General features: G+C 43.0%; 2 protein-coding genes across 2 annotated transcripts in view; one reads left to right on the plus strand and one right to left on the minus strand.

The window, feature by feature from the left end:
- The window catches only part of PARVA (parvin alpha), a 154118-nt gene that overhangs the window by 115287 nt on the left and 11843 nt on the right, over positions 1-26988 (plus strand). Inside the window, exons 5-12 of the mRNA XM_019729368.3 lie at positions 9171-9311; positions 13391-13506; positions 17032-17090; positions 19491-19510; positions 20903-20964; positions 21881-21949; positions 25516-25617; positions 26365-26437. Coding sequence (XP_019584927.1) covers positions 9171-9311; positions 13391-13506; positions 17032-17090; positions 19491-19510; positions 20903-20964; positions 21881-21949; positions 25516-25617; positions 26365-26437 — 642 coding nt within the window. The remainder of the gene's footprint in view (positions 1-9170; positions 9312-13390; positions 13507-17031; positions 17091-19490; positions 19511-20902; positions 20965-21880; positions 21950-25515; positions 25618-26364; positions 26438-26988) is intronic.
- LOC141572237 (uncharacterized) overlaps positions 1-26988 on the minus strand; it is a 161266-nt gene that overhangs the window by 7669 nt on the left and 126609 nt on the right. The window lies entirely within an intron of this gene.

The raw sequence follows: 26988 nt of genomic DNA on the forward strand, positions 1-26988 counted from the left end.
GGAAGCTCAGGGGATCCCAAACCACATAAATAACAAGTCTATACCTGCAGACTTCATAATGAAACCTAAGAACACTGAAGACAAAGAAATGATTAAAAGCCAAGAGAGAAGATGGATTACCGATGATGGAACAAGAGACTGAAAGCTGTCTTTCATAAGGAACAATTACAGCCAAAAGACAATGAAGTAAAATCTTCAAAGTGCAGAGAAAAAAAAAGTCAACTTATAAGTTTATACTCAGAAAAAAACCCTGCTTTTAAAAATGAGAAATGACAGAATTTTAAACAAGCATACCAACAGGCCCTCACTAAAAGAAATTTCTAAAAGATATACTCCAGGAAAAAGGAAAATGAACCAAAAAGAAAGATCTGAAATGCAACAAAAAATGATGAGAAAAGATTACCATGGTGGGTAGATTGAAGCAATAATTGAATGAATATAAAACAATCACAATAATGTCTAATTTAAAAAAATTAAGATAGAATCAGAATCCCAAAGAATTATAGCACTTAAGTCCGAAAGAGTGTGATTGGAGTTAGTGTACTGAGGTCCTTGTATTATTTAGTGTGTTGCTAAAGGTACTAATTAAGATTCTATTACATTAAATACACATGATAAATTTTCTAGAAAAATTATTAAAATAATAAAAACTGTGTGTGTAACCTTCCTACCAACAATGGGGAGAAAATGAAATGAGCCGGAGTAGAGACCCTAATCCTAAGAAGGCAAGGATGCAAGGGAGGATAAAAAATCAGAAAAGCAGAATACTACAAAGTTCAAAATAAGTTGGTAGAAGTGAATTAAAGTATAGTGGTAAACCCAGTCAATGAAAATTGACTTTACCCATTTAAATGACAAAGACTGTCAGACTAGGAAACAAAACAAAATCTTGCTATGGCTATTTACAAGAGACTGTCTTAATATATGAAGACACAGAAAGTTTGAAAGAGTGTAAATAATTATACATACTAGACTAATACTAGTTAAAAGAAAGTTGGGGTAACTTTTACTATCAGACAAAATAGACATTAAGGCAAAAGCATTACTACAGAGAATCTACATATAGATGAGACTAAAGTTACCAGGAAAATATAGATATTATACCTAAATGCACTTTTGTGCATCAAATATATGAAAATTAAAAAATGACAATCAAAATTACAAGAAAAACCTGAGAAATCTGCCATCACAGTGATAGATTTTTAACATATTTCTCTTAATAACACATTAATTAAAAAGTTCATAAGTATAGGGCTGGCCCAGTGGCTCAGGCAGTTAGAGCTCCATGCTCCTAACTCCGAAGGCTGGCGGTTCAATTCCCACATGGGCCAGTGCGCTCTCAACCACAAGGTTGCCAGTTCAATTCCTCGAGTCCCGCAAGGGATGGTGGGCTCCGCCCCCTGCAACTAAGATTGAACATGGCACCTTGAGTTGAGCTGCCACTGAGCTCCCGGATGGCTCAGTTGGTTGGAGTGTGTCCTCTCAACCACAAGGTTGCCGGTTTCGACTCCTTCAAGGGATGGTGGGCTGTGCCCCCTGCAACTAGCAATGGCAACTGGACCTGGAGCTGAGCTGCGCCCTCCACAACTAAGACTGAAAGGACAACAACTTGAAGCTGAATGGCACCCTCCACAACTACGATTGAAAGGACAACAATTTGACTTGGGAAAAAAAAGTCCTGGAAGTACACACTGTTCCCCAATAAAGTCCTGTTCCAAAAAAAAAAAAAAAAAAAAAAAAAAAAAAAAACAAACTCGTAAGTATAGAGAAGCTTTGAACAATACAATTGTCCAAATAACCGGCCATACCCCAAAACTGGAGTAGTCTCATTCTTTTCAACTGCACATGGAACACTTACAAAATTTGACTATGTCTACATAGTAAGTCTCAACAAATTATTACAGACTAAATTCTCTGACAGTGATGCAATAATTTAAGAAATATTAACTAACCCTCCCCATATAATTGGAAACACAAATATAATAACTCACAAATTGCTCATGCTGGAAAGAGGATTTTATGTATTCTAATACTTTGAGGGGTGGTTACATTAATAAATTGCTCATGCTGGAAAGAGGATTTTATGTATTCTAATACTTTGAGGAGTGGTTACATTAATATAGTATGATTTATATGGCAACTGCGTTCATTTGAACATCTCAGCTCTTCTACCATTCAGAGTAATTGAGTTTATTCTTCCCTGTCTTGATACTTCAGAACTTTTGAATACTGTTTCATTGTTTTCTAAAAATAATCTCTCCAAAAGTGTATTTGGATGCTAACGTCAAAAACACATGAAAGATTCACGAAATATTCCTACCTGAGAAAATTTTCTTAAAAGCAATCTATTTAAAAAATCATGCTCACTACTTTATAACAAGTTAAATTAATGATGAATAATTCAGAACTATAGAAACATGAGAGAAACAACTTCCTGGAATACTAAATTTTCTGCAAAAGAAAATTTTCACAGTGCTAGTTGAAATTTGCCTGATAAAGAAAAAAAAGAGGAAAACCAGGAGTCTTGAAAAATAAATTACCTTTAAATTCCTAGCAACACTGAGTGAAATTACTCTATAACTACAGGAACATTGGAGTGGATCTCTTAAATTTTGAGGGTTGATTATTTTAAAAATAAAATAGGGGTTAGGAATAGCAGAAGTTCTCAATCTTTTAAAATGTCATAAAATTGAAATAAGTGATATAAGCTTACAAAATAGAGAGAAATGTGTTTTATTTTATTGGCATACCCAAAGAATGCTATAGAACTAACAAGAGGATTTGGTAAGATGATTGTATTCATGAAAAAAATAATCTTGTAAGACAACAGCTGTTCTTTTTTTCAGCAATAATCAATTGGTTGCAATAAACATACATGATGTTTATTACAACTTTATTACAAATAGGAAAACAGTGGGATATAATCTGAGTGTATATCTATAGGGAAATGGTTGTATAAATCAGATAAAAGAAAGAGTTATATTGATATATATTGATGTAGAAAGACACCAATATGTGATATATGTTTGAGTGACACATATATCATATAGAGACATATAGAGACTAAAAAGACACTAGAAAAGATCAGTGAAACTAAGCTGTATTTTTGAAAAAAATTAACAAAATTGACAAGCATTTAGCTAGATGAGAGCGAGGGAGGGTAAGAGGAGGTGGAGAGAGGGAGAGGAAGAGGAAAAGGGGGAGAGACAGAGAGAGAGAACTCAAATGAAACCAAATGAAAGAGAAGACATTACAGCTGATATCACAGAAATACAAAGGATCATAAGAGACTACTATGAACAATTATATACCAACAAAATGGACAACTTAAAAGAAATGGATAAATTTTTAGAAACACACAACCTACAAGACTGAATCATCAAGAAATAGAAAATCTGAGCAAACAGATTACTAGTAACGAGATTGAATCAATAATTAACCTTACAGCAAACAAAATCCCAGGACCAGATGGCTTCACTGGTGACTTCTACCAAATATTTAAATTCTTTTCAAACTCTTCCCAAAAATAGAAAAGGGAACACTTCTAATCTCATTTTATGAGACCAGCGTTACCCTGATACCAAAACCAGACAAGGATGCCACAGCAAAAGAAAATTACAGGCCAATATCCCTAATGAACATAGAAGCAAATTTTTCAACAAAATACTAGCAAACTGAATTCAACAATACATTAAAAGGACCATACACCATGATCAAGTGGGATTTATTCCAGGGATGCAAGGATGGTTCAACATCCACACATCTATGTGATACACCACATTAACAAAATGAAGAATAAAATCATATGATTATTTCAATAGATGCAGAAAAAGCATTTGACAAAATCCAATATCCTTTCATGATAAAAACTCCATATAAAATAGGTACAAAGGGGACATACCTCAACATAATAATACTAAAGACCATATGTAACAACCCACAGCTAAGATCATACTCAATGGTGAAAAGTTGAAAGCTTTTCCTCTAAGATCAGGAACAAGACAAGGATGCTCACTCGAGCCACTTTTATTCAGCATAGTATTAGAAGTTCTAGCCAGAGCAAGTAGGCAAGAAAATTAAATCATGCAAATCAGAAAAGGAGAAATAAAACTGTTACTATTTGCAGATGACATGATATTAGATATAGAAAACCCTAAAGGACCCACCAAAAAACTATTAGAACTAATAAACAAATTCAGTAAAGTTGCAGGATACAAAATCAATATACAAAAATCTGTTGTATTTCTATACAGTAATAATAAACTATCAGGGGGAGAAATTAAGAAACTGATCCCATGTACAATTGCATTAAAATAATAAAATACCAAGGAATAAATTTAACCAAGGAGGTGAAAGATCTGTATACTGAGAACTATAAAACACTTATGAATGAAATTGACAAAGGCACAAATAAATGGAAAGATATTTTGTGCCCATGGATTGGAAGAACTAATACTGTTAAAATGTCCATACTACACAAAGCACTCTACAGATTCAGTGCAATCTTTATCAAAATTCCACTGGAATTTTTCACAGAAATAGAACAAAAATCCTAAAATTTGTATGGAATCATAAAAGATTCCAAATAGTGAAAGGAATTCTTGGACAGAAAAAAAACAAGCTGGCCGGCCAGGTGGCTCAGGAGGTTAGCGCTCCATGCTCCTAACTCCAAAGGCTGCCGGCTCGATTCCCACATGGGCCAGTGGGCTCTCAACCACAAGGTTGCCAGTTCCATTCCTCGAGTCCCACAAGGGATGGTGGGCAGTGCCCCTTGCAACTAAGATCGAACACGGCACCTTGAGCTGAGCTGCCACTGAGCTCCCGGATGGCTCAGTTGGTTGGAGCGCATCCTCTCAACCACAAGGTTGCCGGTTTGACTCCCGCAAGGGATGGTGGGCTGTGCCCCCTGCAACTAGCAATGGCAACTGGACCTGGAGCTGAGCTGCGCCCTCCACAACTAAGACTGAAAGGACAACAACTTGAAGTTGAATGGCATCCTCCACAACTAAGATTGAAAGGACAACAACTTGACTTGGAAAAAAAAAGTCCTGAAAGCACACACTGTTCCCCAATAAAGTCCTGTTCCCCTTCCCCAATAAAATCTTTAAAACAAAAAAAAGAAAGAAAGCTGAAGGCATCACGCTCCCTGATTTCAAACTATATTACATAGCTATAGTAGCCAAAACAGTATGGTATTGGCATAAAAACAGAAAATAGATCAATGGAACCGAACAGAAAGCCTAGAAATAAAGCCACACTTATATGTTCAATTAATTTATAACAAATGAGCCAAGAATATGCAGTACCTTCAAAAAATGGTGTTGGAAAAACTGACAGCCACATGCAAAAGAATAAAACTGGACCAATATCTTACACTATGCACAAGAGCTAACTCAAAATGGATTAAAGACTTGAACATAAGATCTGAAACCATAAAACACTTAGAGGAAAACATAAGTGGTAATCTTTTAACATTGGTCTTGGCTATGATTTTTTGGATTTCACACCAAAAGCAAAGACAATGAGAGCAAAAATTAAAAAGTGGGACACATAAAACTAAAAAGTTTCTGCACAGCAAAGGAAACCATCAACAAAATGAAAAGGCAACACCCTAAAAAAATATTTGCAACTCATATATATCTGATAAAGGGTTAATAACCAAAATATATAAAGAGCCCATATAACTCAATATCAAAAATAACCCATAAAACTCAATAGAAAAAAAGTAAGTTGGATTAAAAAAGTAAGTTATTTTAAGTTCGATTAAAATATGGGCAGAGGATCTAAATGGACACTTTTCCAGAGAAGACATACAGATGGCCGACAGGTACATGAAAAGGTATTCAACATCACTAATCATCGCAAATCAAAACCACAATGAGCTATCACCTCACACCTGTTATAATGGCTATGATCAAAAGACAAGAAATAAGTGTTGGTGAGGATGTGGAGAAAAGGGAACCCTTGTGCACTGTATGTGGGAATGTAAATTGGTGCAGCCACTATAGATAACAATATGGAAGTTCCTCAAAAAATTAAAAATAGAACTACCAGATGATCCAGAACTTCACTTCTGGGTATTTATCTGAAAAAAACAAAAACACAACCTTGAAAAAATACCTGCACCCCCATGTTCCTTGCAGCATTATTTACAATAGCCAGCACATAGACACAACCTAAATGTCCATCAGCAGATGAATGGACAGAGCAAATATGGTGTGTGTGTACATATACTGTGTTTCCCCCAAAACAAGACCGAGTCTTATATTAATTTTTGCTCCAAAAGACGCATTGGGGCTTATGTTCAAGGGATGTCATCCTGAAAAATCATGCTAGGGCTTATTTTCCAGTTAGGTTTTATTTTCAGGGAAACATGGTATACGTGTGTATGTATATGTGGATGGATGGATGTATATGTACATATAAATGTGGGGTGTGTGTGTGTGTATAAAATGAAATATAATTTGTCCATAAAAAAGAATGAAATCCTGCCATTTGCAACAACAGAAAGAAAAATACCATATGATCTCACTTATATGCCAAATCTAACACCAAAAAAAACCACGCTCATAGATACAGAGAACAGATTGGTGGTTGTCAGAGACCAGGCATCGGGGTGGGGAGTGGAGTACACGGGTGAAAGTGGTCAGAGATACTACAAAGAAAAAAGGATATATATTGACATAGAAATATACTCATGATATGTGTTTGAGTGGGAAAGAAACCTGTATACATGGTAATCTGACTTCCATTAACAGCGAGAACTGAGCGAGAACGCTCTGTTTGTGTGTGAATTCTGAGCATGAAGGACACACCTAAAACTGTTCATTAGGGTCACTTCAAGATATTCTCTTTCTCAGATCCAAATAATACCAATGTCAATGCCTAAAATACAATATGCAGCAACAAAAATTAAAAGCAAAAAGATAAACCCAAAGCATAACAAAAGTGGAAAAAAATAAAGCAGAATTACATTTTCTAAAAATTTAGTAATGCCAAAGAAACGAAGCAAAGCAATAAAAACCTTTTTGAACAAACGATGCCAGATGCAAAAAAACAAAACAAAACAAAAAAACAGACTTTTTTTTCAATTTTAGGAAGAATGTATTATAATTTTAGTATCATAGACTACTTTAAAAGACTGGTGGAAACAGAAAAACAATGAGTGTTCCAGGACATATTGTGTAAAGTCCAAGTTTTTAAAGAATGAGAACAGAATGGACCAATAGTGCAAAAAAAAAAAAGTTATTGACCTAGAAAACAGACTCAGAGACTTAAGCTATTCACTCTAAGAAATCCAATGCCAACAGAAGGTTATAAATATGAAAATTCATAGGCAATAATGTAATACAACAGGGCTAGGAAACAAGTGTGTCTCATGCTGCCACAGCTCCCCTTCCTACCCCCCCCCCCACACACACACACAGACACACAGCCCACTCTGAAGACAGCCATCACTAATCTATCCCAGCAGTGTTTCCCTCTGAGCCAAGATAAGGCTTTACAAATTTCCTTAACTTAGCGCCTTCGGCAGCCTCTACCAAACTATCAAAATTGTAGTTGCAATGCAGGATGAAAACAACTCGTCATTTCTTCAATAGAAGAGGATACAAGATAAGAATTCACAACCTAAAAATGGAAAAGGTATACAGGGTCTCTTCAAGGTTTAACATTCAAGAGGAAGACATTTAGACATGTGCTTGTTAAATCCCTGAACTTGAGAAATAAAGAATGATGGCTTTAAGCAACTAAAGAGCAAGATAATAGTTCAGGCCATTACAGATAAGAACAGCTTGAGGTCATCCTATTAAAGTGCTGAAAAGAATTCGTAACTCCACAGAACCTGCAGAAATTCTCCAGTGGGCAACCTCCATCTCCAAAGAGTTACCCAAGGGGCCTTTGATTTGGAGAAGCTAGAGCTACTTAAAAATAAAATAAATAATGTAAGAAATAAGGGAATCATTGATATATTGTAAAGTTTAATTACTTTGATGGCAGCCTTAAAAATGAGGGGAAAAGATATTTTAAATGTTTCAGAATGTCAGTTCTATTAATCCTGAAAGAGCTGTCTAGGGCAAATTAAGTGAGTCCAACAGCAGACAACATATTTCTCGTTAGGGAGTCCAAAGTTGTTCTTTTTAATAGACAAAAATAGGAATTTAGACTAATAAAAAGCAAAACACGGTCTACTCATTTTAAGTGTTAAGGGGTTATGCCATTGCATACAAGAACCATTGATTTTAAAACACGATTCTATTAAGTATCACTCAAAAGGGAAAAAAACTATTGGGCAAAGCTTTCTTATGGCTTAGAATTTTTATTTTCTCTTTTTTGAAAGTGCTTTTGTCAGGTTATTGAGACATAGAAGTGACTACACTATGCAGAGCTATGAGCAAACACTCATCCATGGAAGCAGTGATAAGTCTTAATATTTTCCACCCGTCTTGACAGCAATTGTAGGATGTCATCAATATTAAGACACAACGTGATTTCAGGGCTGTTAAAATGTGTGTCTTAGAATTGATGAAATAGAACATACTAAATAAGTTACCTCCCAGGAGGGTTTTAAAGGAAAGAAGGTGCTTAAAAAAAGATAAATATAATTTAGCATGACACATATTGTACTACAAGGAATGTACAAAATGCACTGAATAAAGAATAACCCATGCCCAGGGGAAGCACAAAAGGCTATCCAGTTGGGGCACAGAGACGTCCTTGAAGCAGGCAGAACTGAAGAGCGAAAACCCCAGAATGATAGAAAAGAGTTTACATATGACAGACTCGGTTAAATGCCCACTTCTAAGGTCCTGGGATCTTAAAATTTGGGGATTCAAGACATCACAAGGTTTTCACGGTACTGGTGCTATCATAGCCACCGTCAGGAGAAAGGGGGAGCAGTGTCCCTCACGTATAGGCACACTGTAGAGATACTGTGGGTTTCGTTCCAGGTCACCAAAGCAAAGCGGGTCATAATCTTTTTTGTTAGTGGAGGGTTTTGCCTTCGATTTGTAAAAAACACAGTATCTGGGGGGGGGGGCAATAAAGTAGAGCACAATAAAACGTATGCCTGTGTATGTATATGTTGAGTGCATGAATGTGTAAGTGCATGCATGTGACTTAGGGTTGTCTGTAGCTGCAGCTAACAGCTGTGTTTTCCCTTGTCACCCCAGAGAAACTTGAGAGTGAGAAGCTGAACGTTGCTGAGGTCACCCAGTCAGAGATTGCTCAGAAGCAAAAGCTGCAAACTGTCCTGGAGAAGATCAACGAAACCCTGAAACTTCCTCCCAGAAGCATCAAGTGGAATGTGGACTGTGAGTTGTACAATGAAAAATGGGACTGTTAAGTGATGTCTGTGGTCCCTACCATGAGGTTTCCCCAAGAAGCCATCCAGTAAGCTGGCAGGCCCTGTGTGGGTGCAAACCCATTTATCTTTCTAAGGAAGGACACATCTCATCCTACATACCTTTGGGAAAAATAACATGTCAAAATCCAGGACACTTTCCTATAAAAGGCTTTCTGTAGAAAGCTCATGTGAGATTGGGAAGGGAAGGAAACTCATATTTGTTGAGCTACTTACGCATGCCAGACAAACTTTTGAGAATGCGGCTGTCTCCAGCTTGTAGAGGCTTGGGGGAGCTGAGATCCCTACATTCAGGCAGCTGAGAAGCTGGGGAGCAAGAAATATGGCTCTGTTCCAAAGCCCACGTCTTTCTCCTCACCCCCTTATTTTCCAGAAAAAGCAAAGATATGGCTGAGATTGTAGGCACTGGAACAGGATTTTTAATTTCAGTTTTGACAGCTAGTACAGCTCAAGGATTTCAGAAAATATAAACCATTCATTCTTCTGCTGCCTCAAGGGCCTTGTTGTCTAATAGGGACTTAATGAGTCCATATCAGAACCAACATTAAATCAGCAGACTGGTGACAACATTATTTCCCGTAGGGAGTCCAAAGTTGTTTTGTGTTTTGCAATAGATAAAAATATGAATTTATATTGGTAAAATGATTTAAATTATGTTCTTTGCCTTTGTTTTAAGTATTAACGGGCTCAATGCTATACCTTATTACATCCAATTTAGGCAACTTAGAATAGACACATCCCCCCCATAAAAATACCTTTCAAACTTGGGAAAGAAAAAGGAATCTTCACCTCCTAACTTAGAGACCCAGTAGCTGTCAGTCGCAATCTCTTCAGCAGGTACCTAACATCTGACATTGGAGGGAGGCAAGACACCAAGTGCCTCCTTCAACATAATTACACCTTTGCTTGTGCAGGGTGATAAGCTGCCTCGCAGAGCACAGCACTTAGAACAGGGCATCCTCTGCTAAGTAGAACATATCGGGCCGGGAGGAGGGGAGACCACAACTCTGGGCCCTAGATGCTATCTATGCTGTGTCCCAGGAATGCTAATAGTGTTCAGTGGGGGAGAAAAAAGGGGGGCTTGATCACTAGTTTGAGAAACATGTCTGCATTTTGGAAATCCACAATAGTCAGAAACTCTAAAGCATAAAGTCATAAACATCATAGTCCTCTCATGAAGACCGCTGTTTAGTTTCGTTTGACCCTGTTTCCCACTCCTGAGACTATGGACCATCGCCGCGTACCCTGCCAAACAAAACAGAACACCCTTTAACTTACCAGGGAACCCCGTTTGGGAAAGGCTGAGCTAGAAGAATGGAATTTTTAAAAGCCACATGGGGACCATCATTGGCTTTGAATGATTTTTCTTGGTTCATGTTTACTTTCCTTTCTCTTAGGGAAATGGGTATGAGCAAAATAAACACTCAGACTACCACTCTCCTCTGGCTATTTTCATTTTTTGCCCACGACTGTCCATATCAATGCATATTTTTACTTGATGAAGTCATATACATCTTGCGTTTTGTTATTTTCGCTTAAGAGCATGTCATACATATTTTCTGTATTCCCACGTGGTCCTGGTAGTTACCGTTTTTGATAGCTGCTCTATGTCATGGGGTAGGTCGCCCGTAGTTAGCTTAACCTTACGCTGACGTTGAGCCTTTTTGGATGTTTGCCAGCCTATTGCTAATACCAGATAGTGCCAAGTTGAATGTCGTAGGTTGTGTTTCGTTTTGCTTCCCTTGAATTCTTCCTGTCCTGGATTTCCAGAACGGAGATGAATTGCTAGGTCGGAGGGAATAATTATCTCGATGGCTAGTTCCCTGTGATGCCTCGGGTGCCAGAAATGCTGGGCCTGTTTACAAGCAGCAGTGGTTTCTTCCATGAGGAATGTGACAACAGGCACAGCTCGGGGGGACGTCCATCCCTCCTCTCCGTTACTTTCCTTGGCCGTTTCCAAGGACATTGCGTCGTCTTTCCACGCAGGATAAAGGTGGCGAGGAGAAGCAGCTGTGGGTCGGCTGCAGTTAGGACTCAGGGACCAGAGCAGTTAAACTTTTTTTATCCGTTTTGCCTAACAGCTTTTAGAAGAAAGGATTTCTCTGCTTAATAATAATTAAAAAATTGAAAACCACTGGCCTAAGCTCTCCTCTTGCTATTGGACATACTGTTTTCCAGATTTTTTTTTCAGTGATAATATATTACACAATAATTAACATCTTTGTACATGTAGTGTATGAGAGAGAAAGAGAAACTGTATTTCTTTTGAAAAAAAAAATTGCCAGGAGGACCGAGTACTACTCCTTGAAAGAATGACATTTGTGTGGTGCCTATGATCTAGCTCTGTATTGCTCACCCAAAGTGACATACAATGTCACTAGTGTGTAAGAACGACTTTCTTGACCACAGCTTTTTTTAGCATTATGTTTTGTCCTTAAAAGGGGGAGAGGTAGCAAATGCCCTACACCCCCCAATAACGGGGCTGATGGAGTGGCAATTCTGACCAGAAGAGCAAACCCGGATGTCGCCTCTGTCCGCCAGTGACATCCCTGATGCATCAGTCCCATGCCAGGAGCCTTTTCTGAGGCTGTAACTGTGGGTGAAACTTTTGACAATGCCCAGAAGCCCAGAACTGAAAACTTCTTCTGGAAGGCGGCGTTAGAAGCAGATCGTGTGCTGGTTGCTGGTGGGGTTGAGCTGTTCATAGTGGGAAACCTTCTCTGAAGCAGCAGTGATAACAAGAAACTCAAATGAATTCCCAAGGAATGTCTGAATCATTTCCTTTCGTTGGTGATTTCTCAGAGCTTCTGTTAGAGCAGACTCATCAATCCCAGGGCAGACAGAAGGACACCCTGATACTGGGCCTAGTTTAGGTTAAGTACACAAAATGGGCATTTTTTTGTTCTTGTGCTTTCCTTAAATGCCCCCTGTAATGCAGAGCCATGAGAGCTGTAGGAGGTAAAGTATCTGGTGAATCTTCCCTTTTATGAGAAACGAAGGGGAGAAAGTCGACATGCTTTAATTGCCTAGATGCCAGGCACTTTCTCATAAATTATAGTAAAAAAATATCAACCATTCCTAGGCATCTGCTGTGGGCTGGAAGCTTTGCCCACATTATCTCTGGATCTTCTCACAACCTGTATTTCTGCACAGGCATGGTTATCCCCATTTGGGAAGATGAGCAGTTGAAGCTCAGAGGCTGTGAGTGGCCAACGCAAGGTCATGTAGGCAGTAAATAAATGGCAGAGTTGTCAAGTCAGAGCTCACGCTTCAGTCTTCCCAGCCATGTGTGTGTCCCATTACATCACAGGCTTTTTCTCTCATCTACTGAGAAAACTACAACCCACTAGTTGCCCCGCCTTCTCTAGTGTAAACGGCTTAACATCCAGTACATTGCTCAGTAGCCGTAGAAGCCACCTGGCTCAGAAACATCCCCTTCCAGGTATTCCCCAAGGGACATTGCCTACCCTGACCATACCTGAGACTCAGAGCCACAAAGCCCTTTAGATGTCTCTCATCCCTTCCCCCAGGGGTCTACAGCCCTGAACAAAGGAAGTAACACCATGTTCCTGACTCAGTGTGCATTTACTGAGGGCCACTTTGAATAGCGCCTTAGGACAAGGGTAGTGGTCATAACCACAGGAGTTGACCTTCAGGTGGAAATGGAGGGGGCGAGCAGAGCAGACATGCCCATGGTTATTAGAATAGAGTGAACAAGATCGTGGAGGTGGGGAAGAGCTGATCTGAATCCAGAATTCAGCAGTTGTTAGGGTGTCTATGGGAACCTTGGATTAGAGAGGCACTGTCTTAGAAGCCAGCAATGACGTGACCCAAGAAGCAGCTCCATGGAGCCTAGATAAGAATGAGGGAGCCCAGGGTGAGCCCTGTGATGACCCAGGGTGTCCCCTGATCCTTAGGGGTGGGATAAAAGGGACATGGGTGTGGTACTGCTACATTGTGCATATCTGTATATATCTACCTAGAACTTTGAAGAAGATTTTCTAATTTTCAAATCATCTTTTATTTCAGCTGTTCATGCCAAAAGCCTGGTAGCCATCTTGCATCTGCTAGTTGCTCTGTCCCAGTATTTCAGGGCACCCATCCGACTCCCAGACCATGTTTCCATCCAAGTGGTTGTGGTCCAGGTAAGAAAGAAAGCACTACAAATATTTGGACCCTTAAACAGCTGTGGAGGCTGTTCCTATGAGAGCTAAGGCACCCCAGGTAGCTTGTTAGGAAGGCAGCTGAATGAATGCTGAGTGTCCTTGGGTTCGCTGTATGTTGGAAGGCCTGGGAGTGAGCCTACCCATGTACGTGGGCTTATCCCTGAGAAGTGTGCAAAGATAGAAGAGTCTGTGCTGTGTATGGGACAGCCTTGTGTGGGGCATGTGCCTGGGGTTTACATGTTTTTGTCAGGAGGGTGTCTGTGTAACGTATGTTTGACGGTGTATGTTTGTGACATGTGCATAGTAGGATCAGGAGGAAAGATGTATCTATGTGTGTGCACACACGTGCACACACACATGTGCCCTGCAAGCCACAGAGAATCATTTTTTGATTAAACAAACGATGCACAGGTATTGGGGAGAGACAGATATCCGCACATGTGAGGGCAAGTGTGCATATATATACGTGTGCATGCATGTTTGAGAGAGACCCCAACTGGCCATGCCTGTTTTGAGGGCACTGCCACTGTTCACCCTCCCAGTGAAGCACAGCTGGGATCTCAAGCCATCTTTTCCAGATTGTTGGACGGAGTTTCCATTCACATATGCCTGTGTAATTTCCACAGTGAGGGTGTGCGTTCTCCCTGTGACTATCTCACTCTGCTCCTAACCCCATTAGACACTCAAATTCAATTTTATTTTCCAACTTTATGCCATTTAGCAAAAGGTCATCATTTTGTTTGCTTGTTTCTGTTCTTTTCCAAATAAACATGCTGCAAGGGAGAACGCCCTTTATAAGCAGCTCCCTGGTTATCCAAGGTTCTGGAATACAGAACAGTATGGCAGGTCTACTGTCCCTTGGTAAGGAAGACCTTTATCCAGTTTTATCCTGGTAAGCTTTGCCTGACCAGGCCAGACCAGCTTCCAGGACAAAAGGCCTTCGAGCTGAGCTTCCAGGGATCAGATGTTAATGGGAGAGGAAGAGGGCAGGGGGAGGCTGCTCAATCAGTTGCTCAGTCGTGCCCTAATGAAAAAGTATTTCTTTTACACCGTCTGGGTACCAAACCTGCTAAACATCAAGGGGCTATAATAGGAATATGACACCTTGGCCCTGCCTGCCAAGAGATAAGCAGCAGAGAGGGCTATTAGGAGCCCATCGTCACTACGAATGTGTGTGGTTCAGACACTAAGTGTAGCTGACTGAAAGGGACTAATTGGCCTCATTTATTGAGCCCTCCACTGTGTCAAGCATGGTGCTAAGCATTTCATGTCTGCTATGGATATGTGGCCAGCCAGAGCATCCTGGTACAAGCATCTCCCTAGTGAATCCAGGCCTTCTCTATTATGTTATTTTTGCCAATCAATAATGTGTGAATCCATGTCATTATATTTTTTAAAACTATGATTCAAGATCTGAGGTTGGGGGGGGGGGCTATTTTGAAACAGTGGTCACTGCAAGCCCACGTCTCATGCCTTCGTTGGAGCTCAATTATGGGCCATCTGAAGGCTGTTGTCAGTTTAATCTCTCCTGTAAGCAGTTCTGTTAGCATGAGGGGGAAAAGAGGACGCGTTATATAAAACGGCATCAATGCATGTCAGATTTTATGGGGTGTTTTGCTTTATCAAGTTAAGCAGGCAGAGAAGCAGTACTCGGAATTGGCTGTGAGTCACTGAACCACAGAGTGAGCTCTGTAGGGAACAAATAATGGATTGAGGTGAATCGGGAGACCGTCTGAAGGCTTATTTAATCCAGATTTCTTTTCTATTCTGCATTTAATTCTGCATGAAGTTGAAGGTGAGGTTTCATGTCTGTGAATGGCTTCATAAGACAAGGACACAGATTCCATCAGCCCCATGTGAAAATTTTACATTGTTGAAGCTGAATTTGGGGGGAAAAATTATGATTTCTCCTCACTAGATCTCCTTTAAATGGTTTTGTTTCCCTTTCTTTTTTGCTTTGATGGTCCATTTTTCTTAATCTATTCCAAATACCCCCTGGGCCTTTATCCAGCTCTACCTTTACATCTGTAAAAGTACTTTTGCAAAGACACTACGTTCTGTGGCTACTGGGAATGTGAAGAGAAGATTCTGGAAGTTTGGGCAGGATGGTCAAGGAGGCAGGTTTCATCTAAGACACCAGAGCTTAGAGGGTCCTTCTTGACACTCACTTCAACCTTTGTGGAAGATGAATTTGCTGACTACTGCTTTCCATGCACATACTGTCCTCCACGTGAATGGCAACTGACCTGATAAAATAAATCTCCCTCCTCACAGCCGCCGGAAGGTCTTCCTGAATCCTAACACCCCTTCATTGGTTCCCATGCCCACACGATGAGTTTTAAACTCTTACACCAGCATTCAGTTGACTCCCCATTGAGTAATGGCACCCTCCCTCCAAACAACCTTCTGAATACATTTGACTCCACTGACTCTGCCTTTTTGCTCAGGCCATTCCTCCCCCTAGAATGGCCTCTCTCCTCTATGTCCAGCCAGATCCTATATGTCCTTTAAGTTCCAACTCAAGGACCCATCCCCTTGGAAGATTTCCCTGACCATCCCATCTGAAAGAGCCTACTCTTGTCCTGCATTCAGCACTTCTTCTCCACACAGGGTGACCACATAATTTATTACCCATGATACTTTGGAGAGTGCAAGGGGGACCCTACTAATAACTGAGCTGGGTAATCAGGCAAAAACCCTGTTTGGGGGAAACCATTCTCACATGCCTGCTTCATCTATACCATTTGACTCTAAGTTCCTCAAAGCCAGAAACTGTCATACATTCCGTAGTATTTGTTCCAAGTCTAACACAGTTTTGTACATAGAAGACACTGATTAGTGAAATAAAGAAGAAAGAATGAATTGATGGGAGGAGGTGGTGTAGATGTTGGATGGATGGATGGATGGATGGATGGATGGATGGATGGATGGATGGATGGACAGACGGGTGGGCCTCCAAAGTGAACCTTTTCTCAGAGAGTAAACTATTTGCCTGATGACTGTACTACTTATGTAAAAGCTCCCATATCATTAAAACAAAAACAAAAAGAACCTCCTTTCTGTCTATTTGCATTCTCCAAGTTGGCTTCAGTTCCTCCACCCCAGCCCCCTAGTTAAATGTGTTTCTCAGCTTCCCTCTGTGGCCCCAGCTGGAAGGCAGACACACCCTGGCCTTCGTTTCCATTTGGTTTACTGTGGATTACTCCAGGAGGCAAACAGTTTGCTTCCAGCAGAATGTCTTCCAATAAAGAAAGAAAAGATTCACCATCCAAGAAACAGCCTACTTGTTTGGACTAAACACTAATTGCACTTAAGTACAAATGGTACAGTCCAGACCCTGGAAGGTAGCGGACTTGTTTCACTTCTAGCAGTCTCTCATCTCCAGAGTCATTTCTTAAACACCAGTAACGTTCTCAGTATCAGGAATGCTAATCAGTTTTTCATATTTTTCTAAAGCATATTTTTCTCTCCTTCCCCCACCCTTTCTCCCCACCCCCGTTTCAGAAACGAGAAGGAATCCTCCAGTCTCGGCAAATCCAAGAGGAAATAACTGGTAACACAGAGTATGTCAACACCATTGTTGCCAGCAATTCTGTAATGGAACACAGATGTTTCTCCGAAATTTGTCCATTTGCTGATATTTAGTTTTCATTTATTGGGATTGCAAGAGGGATTAGACTTCAGCCAATGATTATAGTTTAGCCTTTTCCATGCATTCAAAACATGCTTCTCAATGCTTAAGGTACAAACTTGGGTGGGGAAGTGGGGAGAGAGAATTAGCAGTGATTGAAAAATTCTAATTTTGTGGCACTCCAGGAAAAAAGTGTGCCCGAAAAAGCCAACCAGCATGAAATCATCACACCATAAATACGGGGTTGAATTTAAATTGTTAACCTTCAAAAGGACATTTTTCTTCCTTTTCTGAATCTGATTTATTTGGTCACATGCCATGACCCAGAAAGCCCCTCTCTACTGGAGAGTGGTGTTTTTTGTTGTTGTTTTTCATTGACGTTAATAAATTGGAATATCAGGACATGTAAGAGGTTTGAGGGGAAAACAGGTTTTGGTCCTAAGCAGCAAGAGCAGGACAGTTGGGTGTATGGGTGTGAGATTACTTGGGCAGGCCTGAGCCCTGACCACACGCAAAGCCGGGCAGAGTTGGTTCCCAGCATCCCCTGCACCCCCAGCTTTCCTCTGTGTTCCCTTGCATCGGAGCTAAATGAAAAGAGCAGGGCCCTCTGAGCCAGCCCGACTTGAGTTCCAAGCCAGGCTCTGCTGCTTCCTCACCAGTGAGTCCCTTGCCCTCTCTGACCTCAGCATTTCCTAACCAGAGAGATTGTGAGGATTCCACATGGTAAAGGCCCTGCCCTCCTTCCCTTCCCCTTCATTCCCGGCTTCTCGGGCCTTTCCCGTCACCGCTGACCCACACCATCCAAGACTTGCCCCATCTCTAGGACGCTCCCCTTATGCAGTCATGGCTGGCGGGGGTTTCAGGGTGCTGCCTGCCTGGACCCAACTGTGCATGTGCCTTAAAAAGGGCGCAGGGGTGTGGGCATTTCAGGCCCAGGGTAGGGCAGAGATGTGGAGTGGCCCTTCCCCAGGTGCCCAGTTTAAGGCCTGCAGAGACCTTATCAGGCAGCCTCCACGTCACTCGAGGGCCCAGGCGTGGCAGCCGAGGGGGCAGTTGATCTTTGAGGCACACTGATTCTTGGCCTTGGTTCTGTGAGGGGCGGGAGGAAAGCTGCCCTGGCTCAGGCTGCCGGGAGAGGAACAGAATTCCTCCCCATCCTGCCCACCCCTCTCCTCCCTATGCGGGGCTTGTCCATGCCTGATATTTCACTTTCTGGAAAAGAGGAAGGCATATCTGAGAGGAGTGTGGCCGGGGAGAAACTTCCGAACCAGGGAACGTGAAGTTTTGGTTTTCTGAGCAAGCTGTCAATTGCCCATTATGCTTTCTATGGTCTTTCTGTCTGCCATCTGGCCCCCTAGATATAAACATGGTTGCAAACTCCTAATAATGACAACACAGTACAGTTTATGGAGCACTTTTGTATCTATTGAGGGTCGTAAAAAACACATGAAGTAACGATTATACCTCCTAAAACCCCACAGTCCAAAGGTGGAGAAGGAGATATCCAGTGATATCTCCAGCCAACAGTTAACTCCAAGTTCACTGTTCTTCCCAGTATACCATCTGCGGGTCATCATTTGAGTGATAGATGCACAGTTGGGATAATCCAATCTAATAAGAACTAAAAACATTGAGAAAAATGTATTGAGCATTTACTATATACTAGGAATTATGCTAAAGTCTTTCTACATATTAAATTATTTAATGCTCATAGCATTCCATTGAGGTATGTACCATTATCTTCATTTTAGAGATAAGAGACCTGGTGCCCAGAGAGGTTTGGTAGTTTGCTCAAAGTCACACAGCAAGCAAATGGCTCTGTGGGATTTAAACCTAAGTAGTCTGTCTTTAATGCTTGTGATTTTAGTACTTTACTGCTATAAGTGTGGTTCCATATTTCTGTCCTCTTTGAAAACACCTATCCTGTGTCAAAGGCAGGCACAACTTGGTGGGTATCACAGGATGGACAGGAAGGAGACAAACCTGACCTCCCCAAGCAGATGCCCACAGCAACCTGGGCAGTGAAATTCCACGTTGGGGTGCTGCTGGAGCTCTGCTCCTAAAAGGTCATTGAGAATCTTGAACCCCTGAGTCCAGTATTCTTTCTCAACTATAAGTAATGGTGTGATTTTATTTAAGGTCCTTTAAGCATCTTTTGTACCAGACTTTGTGGAAACAAAGTACAGCAGAGGGGAAAATAGGTGGTAATGTACTAAAGACCACCAATAATTGGAGACTTAGTGCAGAATAAAATGCCAAGGAAGGAAGCTTTGGGGGCTCTTTCACCAAGGGCGAGCAGAGAAGATTCACAGTTTTTCTCCTTTTCCTACAGGGCTCTTTCTGGGAGGCATGGTGAGTTGCGTAAGATTGTCCTCTGCTGCTGGTGACTGCCACGGGGGTCTAGTTAATTCTGTAGCAGCTGGAAAGAATGGTCACTGCATGTGCTTCCTGAAAGTGTGTCTACACCAGCCTGGTGACAGGGCTGTTTGGCAGGGAGGGTCAGCTTCCTGGTGGGAAGAGGAAACTAACCACAGCTGCACGGTCCTAAAAGCAAGTCACCAGACCACTGACATTGCTGGGCTTCTGGCTGCGGGGCATTTGCAGGGGAGTCTAAGCATATGGTGAGAGTAAAGGAAGGAGGCATATGGATACCCTCAGACTGCCCCTTCTCCCCACTGTGCCGATGTTCTAGAAGCTGCCTTTTCCCTCTTTCTTCATCACACCTCCTGCCTCTCCCATTTCCCAGGATTTGGGGTTTGTTTATAAAGTCTGAATGTCAGGGATCTCAAGCACCTTTCTGGCCGTCTCAGATTTACCCATTGGAGCAAGCGTAGAAAAGGTAGGCCCCAGGACCGTGAACCTGCCCAGCCCAGGTTCCACTTAGAGACTCTTCTCATTCCCTGCCTCAGAGCCCCTCCACCATTCCACCTCTCAGTTCAGAGAACATGAAGGCTGTAGCAAGAGAAGACCCTGCAGGGAGCGTGGCTTTGCTATTTTCTATGACCCTGTATTTACTATGGATACTATTTTGAATTATTCCAATAATGTGAATAACAATTAGGGTCGGTAGATGCTTCCAAGTTTACAGAGCACATGCATATACAGTCCCGTCTTTCATCCTCATGACACACGTGGGGGAAGTTCATGTCTCAGATGGCATTTAATAGAAGAGGAAACGGAGGTGCAAAGCATTGAAGTAACTAGATCACTCAAGAGGAGGAGCTCACAGCCTGTGTCGGGGCCCCGGGGCTCCCAATCCGCTTATCTACACACTCTACCAGGATGTTTGTCTTGGGCGTCCTGGTTTTGAAAATTAGGGAGTGATCTGATAGTTGGATAACAATCAGCCTCCAAAAAGCTTCAGAAACACTTTAGAACCATGACTAAATCATGATGGAATGGAACACAAAGAATGCAGAGTAATGACCAGTCCCAAGTCAAACTGCCTGACAGAGCCCCCAACCGCAGCCCAGAAGAGGGTTGACCTAGTGGGTGGACGGACAGACGGATGGACATGGACACACACACACACACACACACACACGTGTACACATACAAAGGTAAGAATCAACCCCAAATTTCTGCCCTAAACCCAGGTTCCAGAGTTCCCAGCACAGCCTCATACCCCAAAGAGTTCCCATCGGTAGCTGACCATGTGGCCTTCAAAGACGCATGGCCAGGTCCTGGGGTGGGCCTCCCACCAGGAATCAGCTCTGTTCTACTTGACATTTCCCTCTTTTTCAGAACGTGATGCCTTTGACACCTTGTTCGACCATGCACCAGACAAGCTCAACGTGGTGAAAAAGGTGGGAAAGAAGAGCCTGGGGTTGGGGGGGGGGGGGGAAGGAGGGGACTGGGAGGAGAGTGAGACAGCAAATATTTGAGGAAAACCCATCCCTGCAGCTCGCCACCTTCCTGAAATTGGGGTCATCACCAGATCTCTGCAAACACGGGGCTTTCTTGCTTGATGTCCATTTTACCTATCTTGTTCTCACGGGATACCTCATCTAGTCTCTTATTTTTCCCACTGGATGACAGCATCTCTTGGGGATTCCAAGGCTACAGGCGTCCTGTCTTCCCACCCGCACTGAACCCTCAGCTGTCCCTGCCTCCCTACGTAGATCTCCCTCTGTCTCCCTGGGCACAGGCCCCTGTGCTTAGGAAGGGACTTGGAAGGAAGGACCTAGTGGAATTTCTTCTCTGGCACCCCTTCCTACTGCGTTTCCCCCAAAATAAGATCTAACCGGAAAATAAGCCCTAGGCATGATTTTTCAGGACAACATCTCCTGAACATAAACCCTAATGCGTCTTTTGGAGCAAACCTTAATATAAGACCTGGTCTTATTTTTGGGGAAACACAGTAATTTCCCTTTGGCCCCCTGCCCCTGGGCTCACACCGCCACCTCTCACTCTGCCCTGTTGGGGCTCCCTGCTCCTTTCACAGTCCTAAAACTGGTCATTTGAATCACGTAGTGTGTGGGACTGTAAGTCCTGGGTGCCATCCTTTCCCATGAACTTGAGGGCCCTGAAGAAGAGTCTCCTAGGCTGCTCACCGTCACTCAGCTTAGCACAGTGATCAGCTCACATGAGTGCCCTTCACTCACCTCATCCTGTGTGATCACACAGGTCCTTGTCCTCACAGTAGAGTCACAGTGGTGGCCTCCAGGGTCTGGCACTCGTGAAAGCCTCCATCTCAGTGCCCGCCCTGTGCTTCTCTTTTAGACTCTCATCACTTTCGTGAACAAGCACCTGAATAAACTGAACCTGGAGGTCACAGAACTGGAAACCCAGGTAGGTGACAGCCCCAAGTGCAGAGTAAGGAGCAAGGCCCTGCTTGACAGCCACCATTCCAAGTGTCTCATCCCTGCATTGCCAGGAAGGCTTTCTACACTGACCCTAAAGCCTTTCCAGGAGAAAGGAGATTCTATTCCACTCAGAGGGGTGAACTGCTTGGAATTTCTCTGAATTTTTTATTTTGAAAAGTTGCAAGAATATCATCATGAATACCTATATACTCTTCACCTACATATACTAATGGTTAACATTTTGGCCACATTTGGGGTTTTTTTCCTCTCTCTCCACCCTAAGTACTTCAGCATACATCTATCTCTAAAGAACAAGTACATTCTCTTTGATAACCATAATCAATGGTAATTTTAACATTGATATAATACATGGATTTATTTAGGTTGAACTACATGAAATTTCTGATATTTGACTACTTCTGACAATATCATATGGTTCAAAAAAACTCTATATTCAAATTTTTCCTGTCATCCTAATATTCTCACATGCTGCATTTAGTTGTCATGTCTCTTTAGTTTTTTTATTATAGAACAAATCCTCAGCCTGTCTTTATATAACATTGTCATTTTTAAAGAGTGAAGACCATTTGATTCATTGAACGTCTCTAAATTTTTTCTCCTTGTGCTTAGATTCAGATTATGCATTTTCAGTAACAATGCCACCTAAGTAATGCCATATTCTTCTCACTTTTGTCCATTAGTCCCATTACTGGTGATAATAACTGATCACTTGGGTAAGTTGGTGCCCACTAGATTTGCCTACTGGAAAGCTCTCCCCACCTTTATAATTAATAACTAATATTTATTGAGAGATACTTTAAGGCTGTGTAATGTATTCTGTTTCTCAACCTCCTTTCATTTGTGATGAATTTCTAAAGTGTTGTTTTCCTTTGAGCACATAGGCATCTCCCGTTATTTTGAAAAGCAATTCCTGGATCTGTGCCTGAGTTTGAGTGTGTCTGGACTCTGTGAAATGAGCTTTATATACTCTTTTGGGAGTTAGGGAACACCTTGGAAAAGTGATGTGTCCTCAAGTGAGCTAGAATGAGCTCTGGAACTTTCATTTGAATTTTCATGGACAGCACGTGTATGAAAGGGGGTCCCTACTAATCATGTTTGGTGTCTGTCTGTGGGTGTTACCACCGAGTCATCAGAAAAAGCCGCGGGGGGTGGGAGCAATCTAAGTCAGTGGCACTCAGAGCTGTGAGTAACCCTGACCCTAACCCAAGGTCCTCCCCTGAGTTGACAGATTGGATTCTTATTATTCTCAACTCCTTCCAGCCACCGCCAAAATGAGACCCAGTTAACTAGTTCAGTGGGAGGGCCTTGACTTTGACACAGATGCTGGGGTCTGCTGTTACATTGTCCACCCTGGGGTGTCCTGGGATGAGTCATGCTCAAGTCCTACCCACCTGAGCTGAAGTCTGGATGAATGGAAGCAGGGAGGAAGCTGCTTCCAGGTCAAGTTCATGCTCAGGGTCATATGCCCATAACAAAGCTTGAGACACAGTCCCACCAGCCAATCACCCACTAGAGCTCAGACTCTAGCCCTAACCCACTTTCCAGGCAATTTAGTTTTTTGTGATTTTTTTAAAAGTTTCCTAAGATAATTCCAAGAACTTTGGCCTCCTGCAATCTCTAGCAACTGTTGTTTATGCCCACAAACATTTGGTGGCCCTGCCTTCTTTGAAAGGTTCTAGAATATCAGATATGTATCTGACCTCTATATCATTGTTCGGGCCATCCTCCATACCTGGAACACCTACTCCTTCCAAATTTCCCTCGTCCCACAGGCCTCCACTCCTCCACAAAGCCTGTCCCAAGTGCCCAGTGCACACTCACCTTACCCTCCCTTGAGCAGAAGACCTGCATCCCTCTGTTTACTCTAGGCATCTGTTGTCCCTTGGGCCAGGTTCCCAGCCACTCGGGCCTCTACTGTCCTTGATGGAAGGGATGGTGCTCTAAGCCTCTTGTGAGGGCCCTTGTCACACATCTGTGCTTTGTCAACAAGAGCTGCCAGTAAGCTGTGTCCTGCGTGCTTTGTTGTTTGCCCGGATAGTAATAGCAATGCAGAAAGTCTTCATGTAACATCATAGATAGATTCTTGCAAAGTGCAACTTTAAGTGAAATGGCATTTAACAAAACCAATTTTCCCATTGGTTAATTGATGTAAACAAGAGTTAAGTTCCTACAGTATATTTCTGGTCACAGAAATATCGCCAAACTTCTAAATAAAGACCCCAAACACTTATAATATTAAACATTGAAATAAATGTGAGCTATATATACATTTAAGGAAGACGAATAAAAACAAGTAAGATAATCATTTTCCAACCCACTTAGTCTCCAGTTCACAGTTGCAGGTGGATGGAGCCTGTCCTGGCAGTTCCAGGCACAAAGCAGGAACCCACTGTGGACAGGACACCCTTCCATCGCAGGGCGTACTCACACCCACAGACACACTCACTCAGATAGGAACAATGTAGATACACCAGTTCGCCTCACATACACATCGCAGGGTGTGAGAGGAAATGAGTATGCAGAGAAAACCCATGCAGACCTGGGGAGAATGTGCCAACTCCACCCAGACAGTGGACCCGGCCAGGAATTGATTTTTTTCCTACCAATGTTAAAAGGTAATGATGTTATTTGAGGACTTGTTATCATTAATATTTATTAAGTGTTGCCTACATGCCAAGCAGTGTTCTAGGCACTTTACACATGTTAACGGTTTAGTCCTCATCATAACCCCATGAAGTAGATACTATCCTATAGTCAACCCCATTTTACCAGAGGAGGAAAAAAATGAGGCACAGAGAAGTTACATAACTTGCTCAAGTCACACAGCCAGTAAGTAGTAGAGCTGGAGACCTAGCTCCAGAGCCCACATTCATAACAACTACACTATGCTGCCTCTCAAGCAATAATAGAGGGGTGAGAAGGGGGAATGTCCAGGCCTGAATGACACTAGAATTCTTTCTCTATTCATAAAGCAAAAGTTACCCTAGTAGCCTCATGCCACTGGCCTTACACATCCCCTTTCCCTCCTCCTTCTGCCCTAGTTAACTCCCTAGTTAACTCGCACTCATCCCTCAGGTCTCCATTCAGGTAGAGCCTCCTCCAGAAGCCTCCCCTGTTGCCTTCAGTAGGAGGGAGTGACCTTTGTCACTCTCACGCAGGCCAACATGCTTCTCTCCGTCAAATTAGCTGCTGCATTTCCTCCACGTCAATCTCCCCATTGGACTATGAGCTCCTTGAGGTCAGGGGCCACACCTGACCCCTCTCTATGGTCCCCATGCCCGATCAGGGCTTGGTACATGGTCAATGCTAAATAAATCCTGGATCTGCTGAAATCAGGACCAGGCACGCATGGGGCAGGCCTGCTGCAGAGCAGACCCTCCTGCCTCGGGCCACTGCCCCTCACCCCCTGCCTGGAACCTGCCGGGGGGTGTCGCTTTTGGGCAATCGACATGGATGATGACAGGCTCCCTGGATGGGGCTTGGCTGGGGGGCTCAGGGGTCCAGTGCCTTCACCTGGCTCTCTCCCTCCAGTTTGCAGATGGGGTGTACCTGGTGCTGCTCATGGGGCTCCTCGAGGGCTACTTCGTGCCCCTGCACAGCTTCTTCCTGACCCCGGACAGCTTTGAACAGAAGGTAAGGGGAGGTGATGTGAGGGAGGCCCTAGTCCACGGGCCCTAACTCATCTGCTTACACCTATGCTGGGGCTTCCAGGAAAAAGGCAGCAGCTTCCTGTCTGCCCACCTTCCTGTCTCCCCCTTCACTGGGTGGAGGAGGGCCCATGCTAGGCAGGAGCTAGCTGCAGACCACCAAGCATCGTGAATAGCTTTTCCTTCCCTCTCCAGCCTGGCCCCGGTGCCCTCACCATATGCTCCTGCCACGTGCCATAGCCTAACCTCATATCTCCCCAGAAGTGACAGGGAAAGTGGCTGCAAGGCTGATCAGACCTGAAGACCCACACTCAGTCTAACGCCTCTCATAGGCTGCCACAGCCTGCACGCTAGACAAGGGGCAGTTGGTGCAAAGCAGACACTGTTCTCTGCCTCCTGGACATGTTTGCAATCTCATCCTTTCAACTGTGTGCACTAATGTCCCTGAGTTGAAAGTCCTGCCAGTTGACACAGGAACACAGCAGGACCGGAAGAGGATTTTGAACTTCTCCAGGAGGGCTAACAGCAGGCTGGGTCCAGGCAGCTCACACTCTGCATGGCCTTCCCATTTTGGTAGCCTCATTTCTCCTTCAAATTCGGGCCTCATTTTAGCTGGACCTCTGCCCCTCTGGCTATAATGCTGGCTCTATTGCTTCCCTGGGGCAGGTCCTGGGAGCCCCGAGGGTCCAAGAATGAGTGTGTAACTAAATATGCCCTGCATTTCTCTTTCCAGGTCTTAAACGTCTCCTTTGCCTTTGAGCTCATGCAAGATGGAGGGTTGGAAAAGCCAAAACCACGGCCAGAAGGTACTTTGCTCTTCCCCCAGCAAGACCCTCTTCCTGCACACAAGTGTTCAGGGCACAGGGCAAGACTCATGTTTGATAGCAGAGAGAAGAGTTTCTTTTCTGAAGCCTTTGCCGTTTGCAGGGGAAGTGGGACAGGGTACAGCTGCCCAGTCCTGGAGATCCTGTTGAGAGCTGCAAACCACATGGTCGTGTGAAGAAAGAGAATCTGAAATCCCATGCATGGGATCACAGGGATAAATAAGGGCCTGACAAGATGTGGCACAGGGCAGAGGTGCTGCTGTAGGAACAGCCCTCTGCCTAATTTCCAGGTTCTTCAGTCCCTGGACAGGGTGCTGACCTGCCCAAGAGCTGTATCCCAGTCAGGAAGGGGGAAGCTGTAGGAGTCTCACTGGCAGCTCTGCTCTGAGCATAATCGCCTTTCCTGTCCTGTTCCTACTCCAGCTCTGCCCAAGGATGATTTGTTGGGTTTGGGTTGAAAATGTAAGACTGAAAAAAAAAAATGCACAAGGAACAAAATGCTCCAGCAGCCCTCCTGCGCTGGCACTTGGATC

The sequence above is a fragment of the Rhinolophus sinicus genome, chromosome 14 (assembly GCF_057876585.1).
Source record: "Rhinolophus sinicus isolate RSI-liver-muscle chromosome 14, RSI-T2T, whole genome shotgun sequence".
NCBI lineage: Eukaryota > Metazoa > Chordata > Mammalia > Chiroptera > Rhinolophidae > Rhinolophus > Rhinolophus sinicus.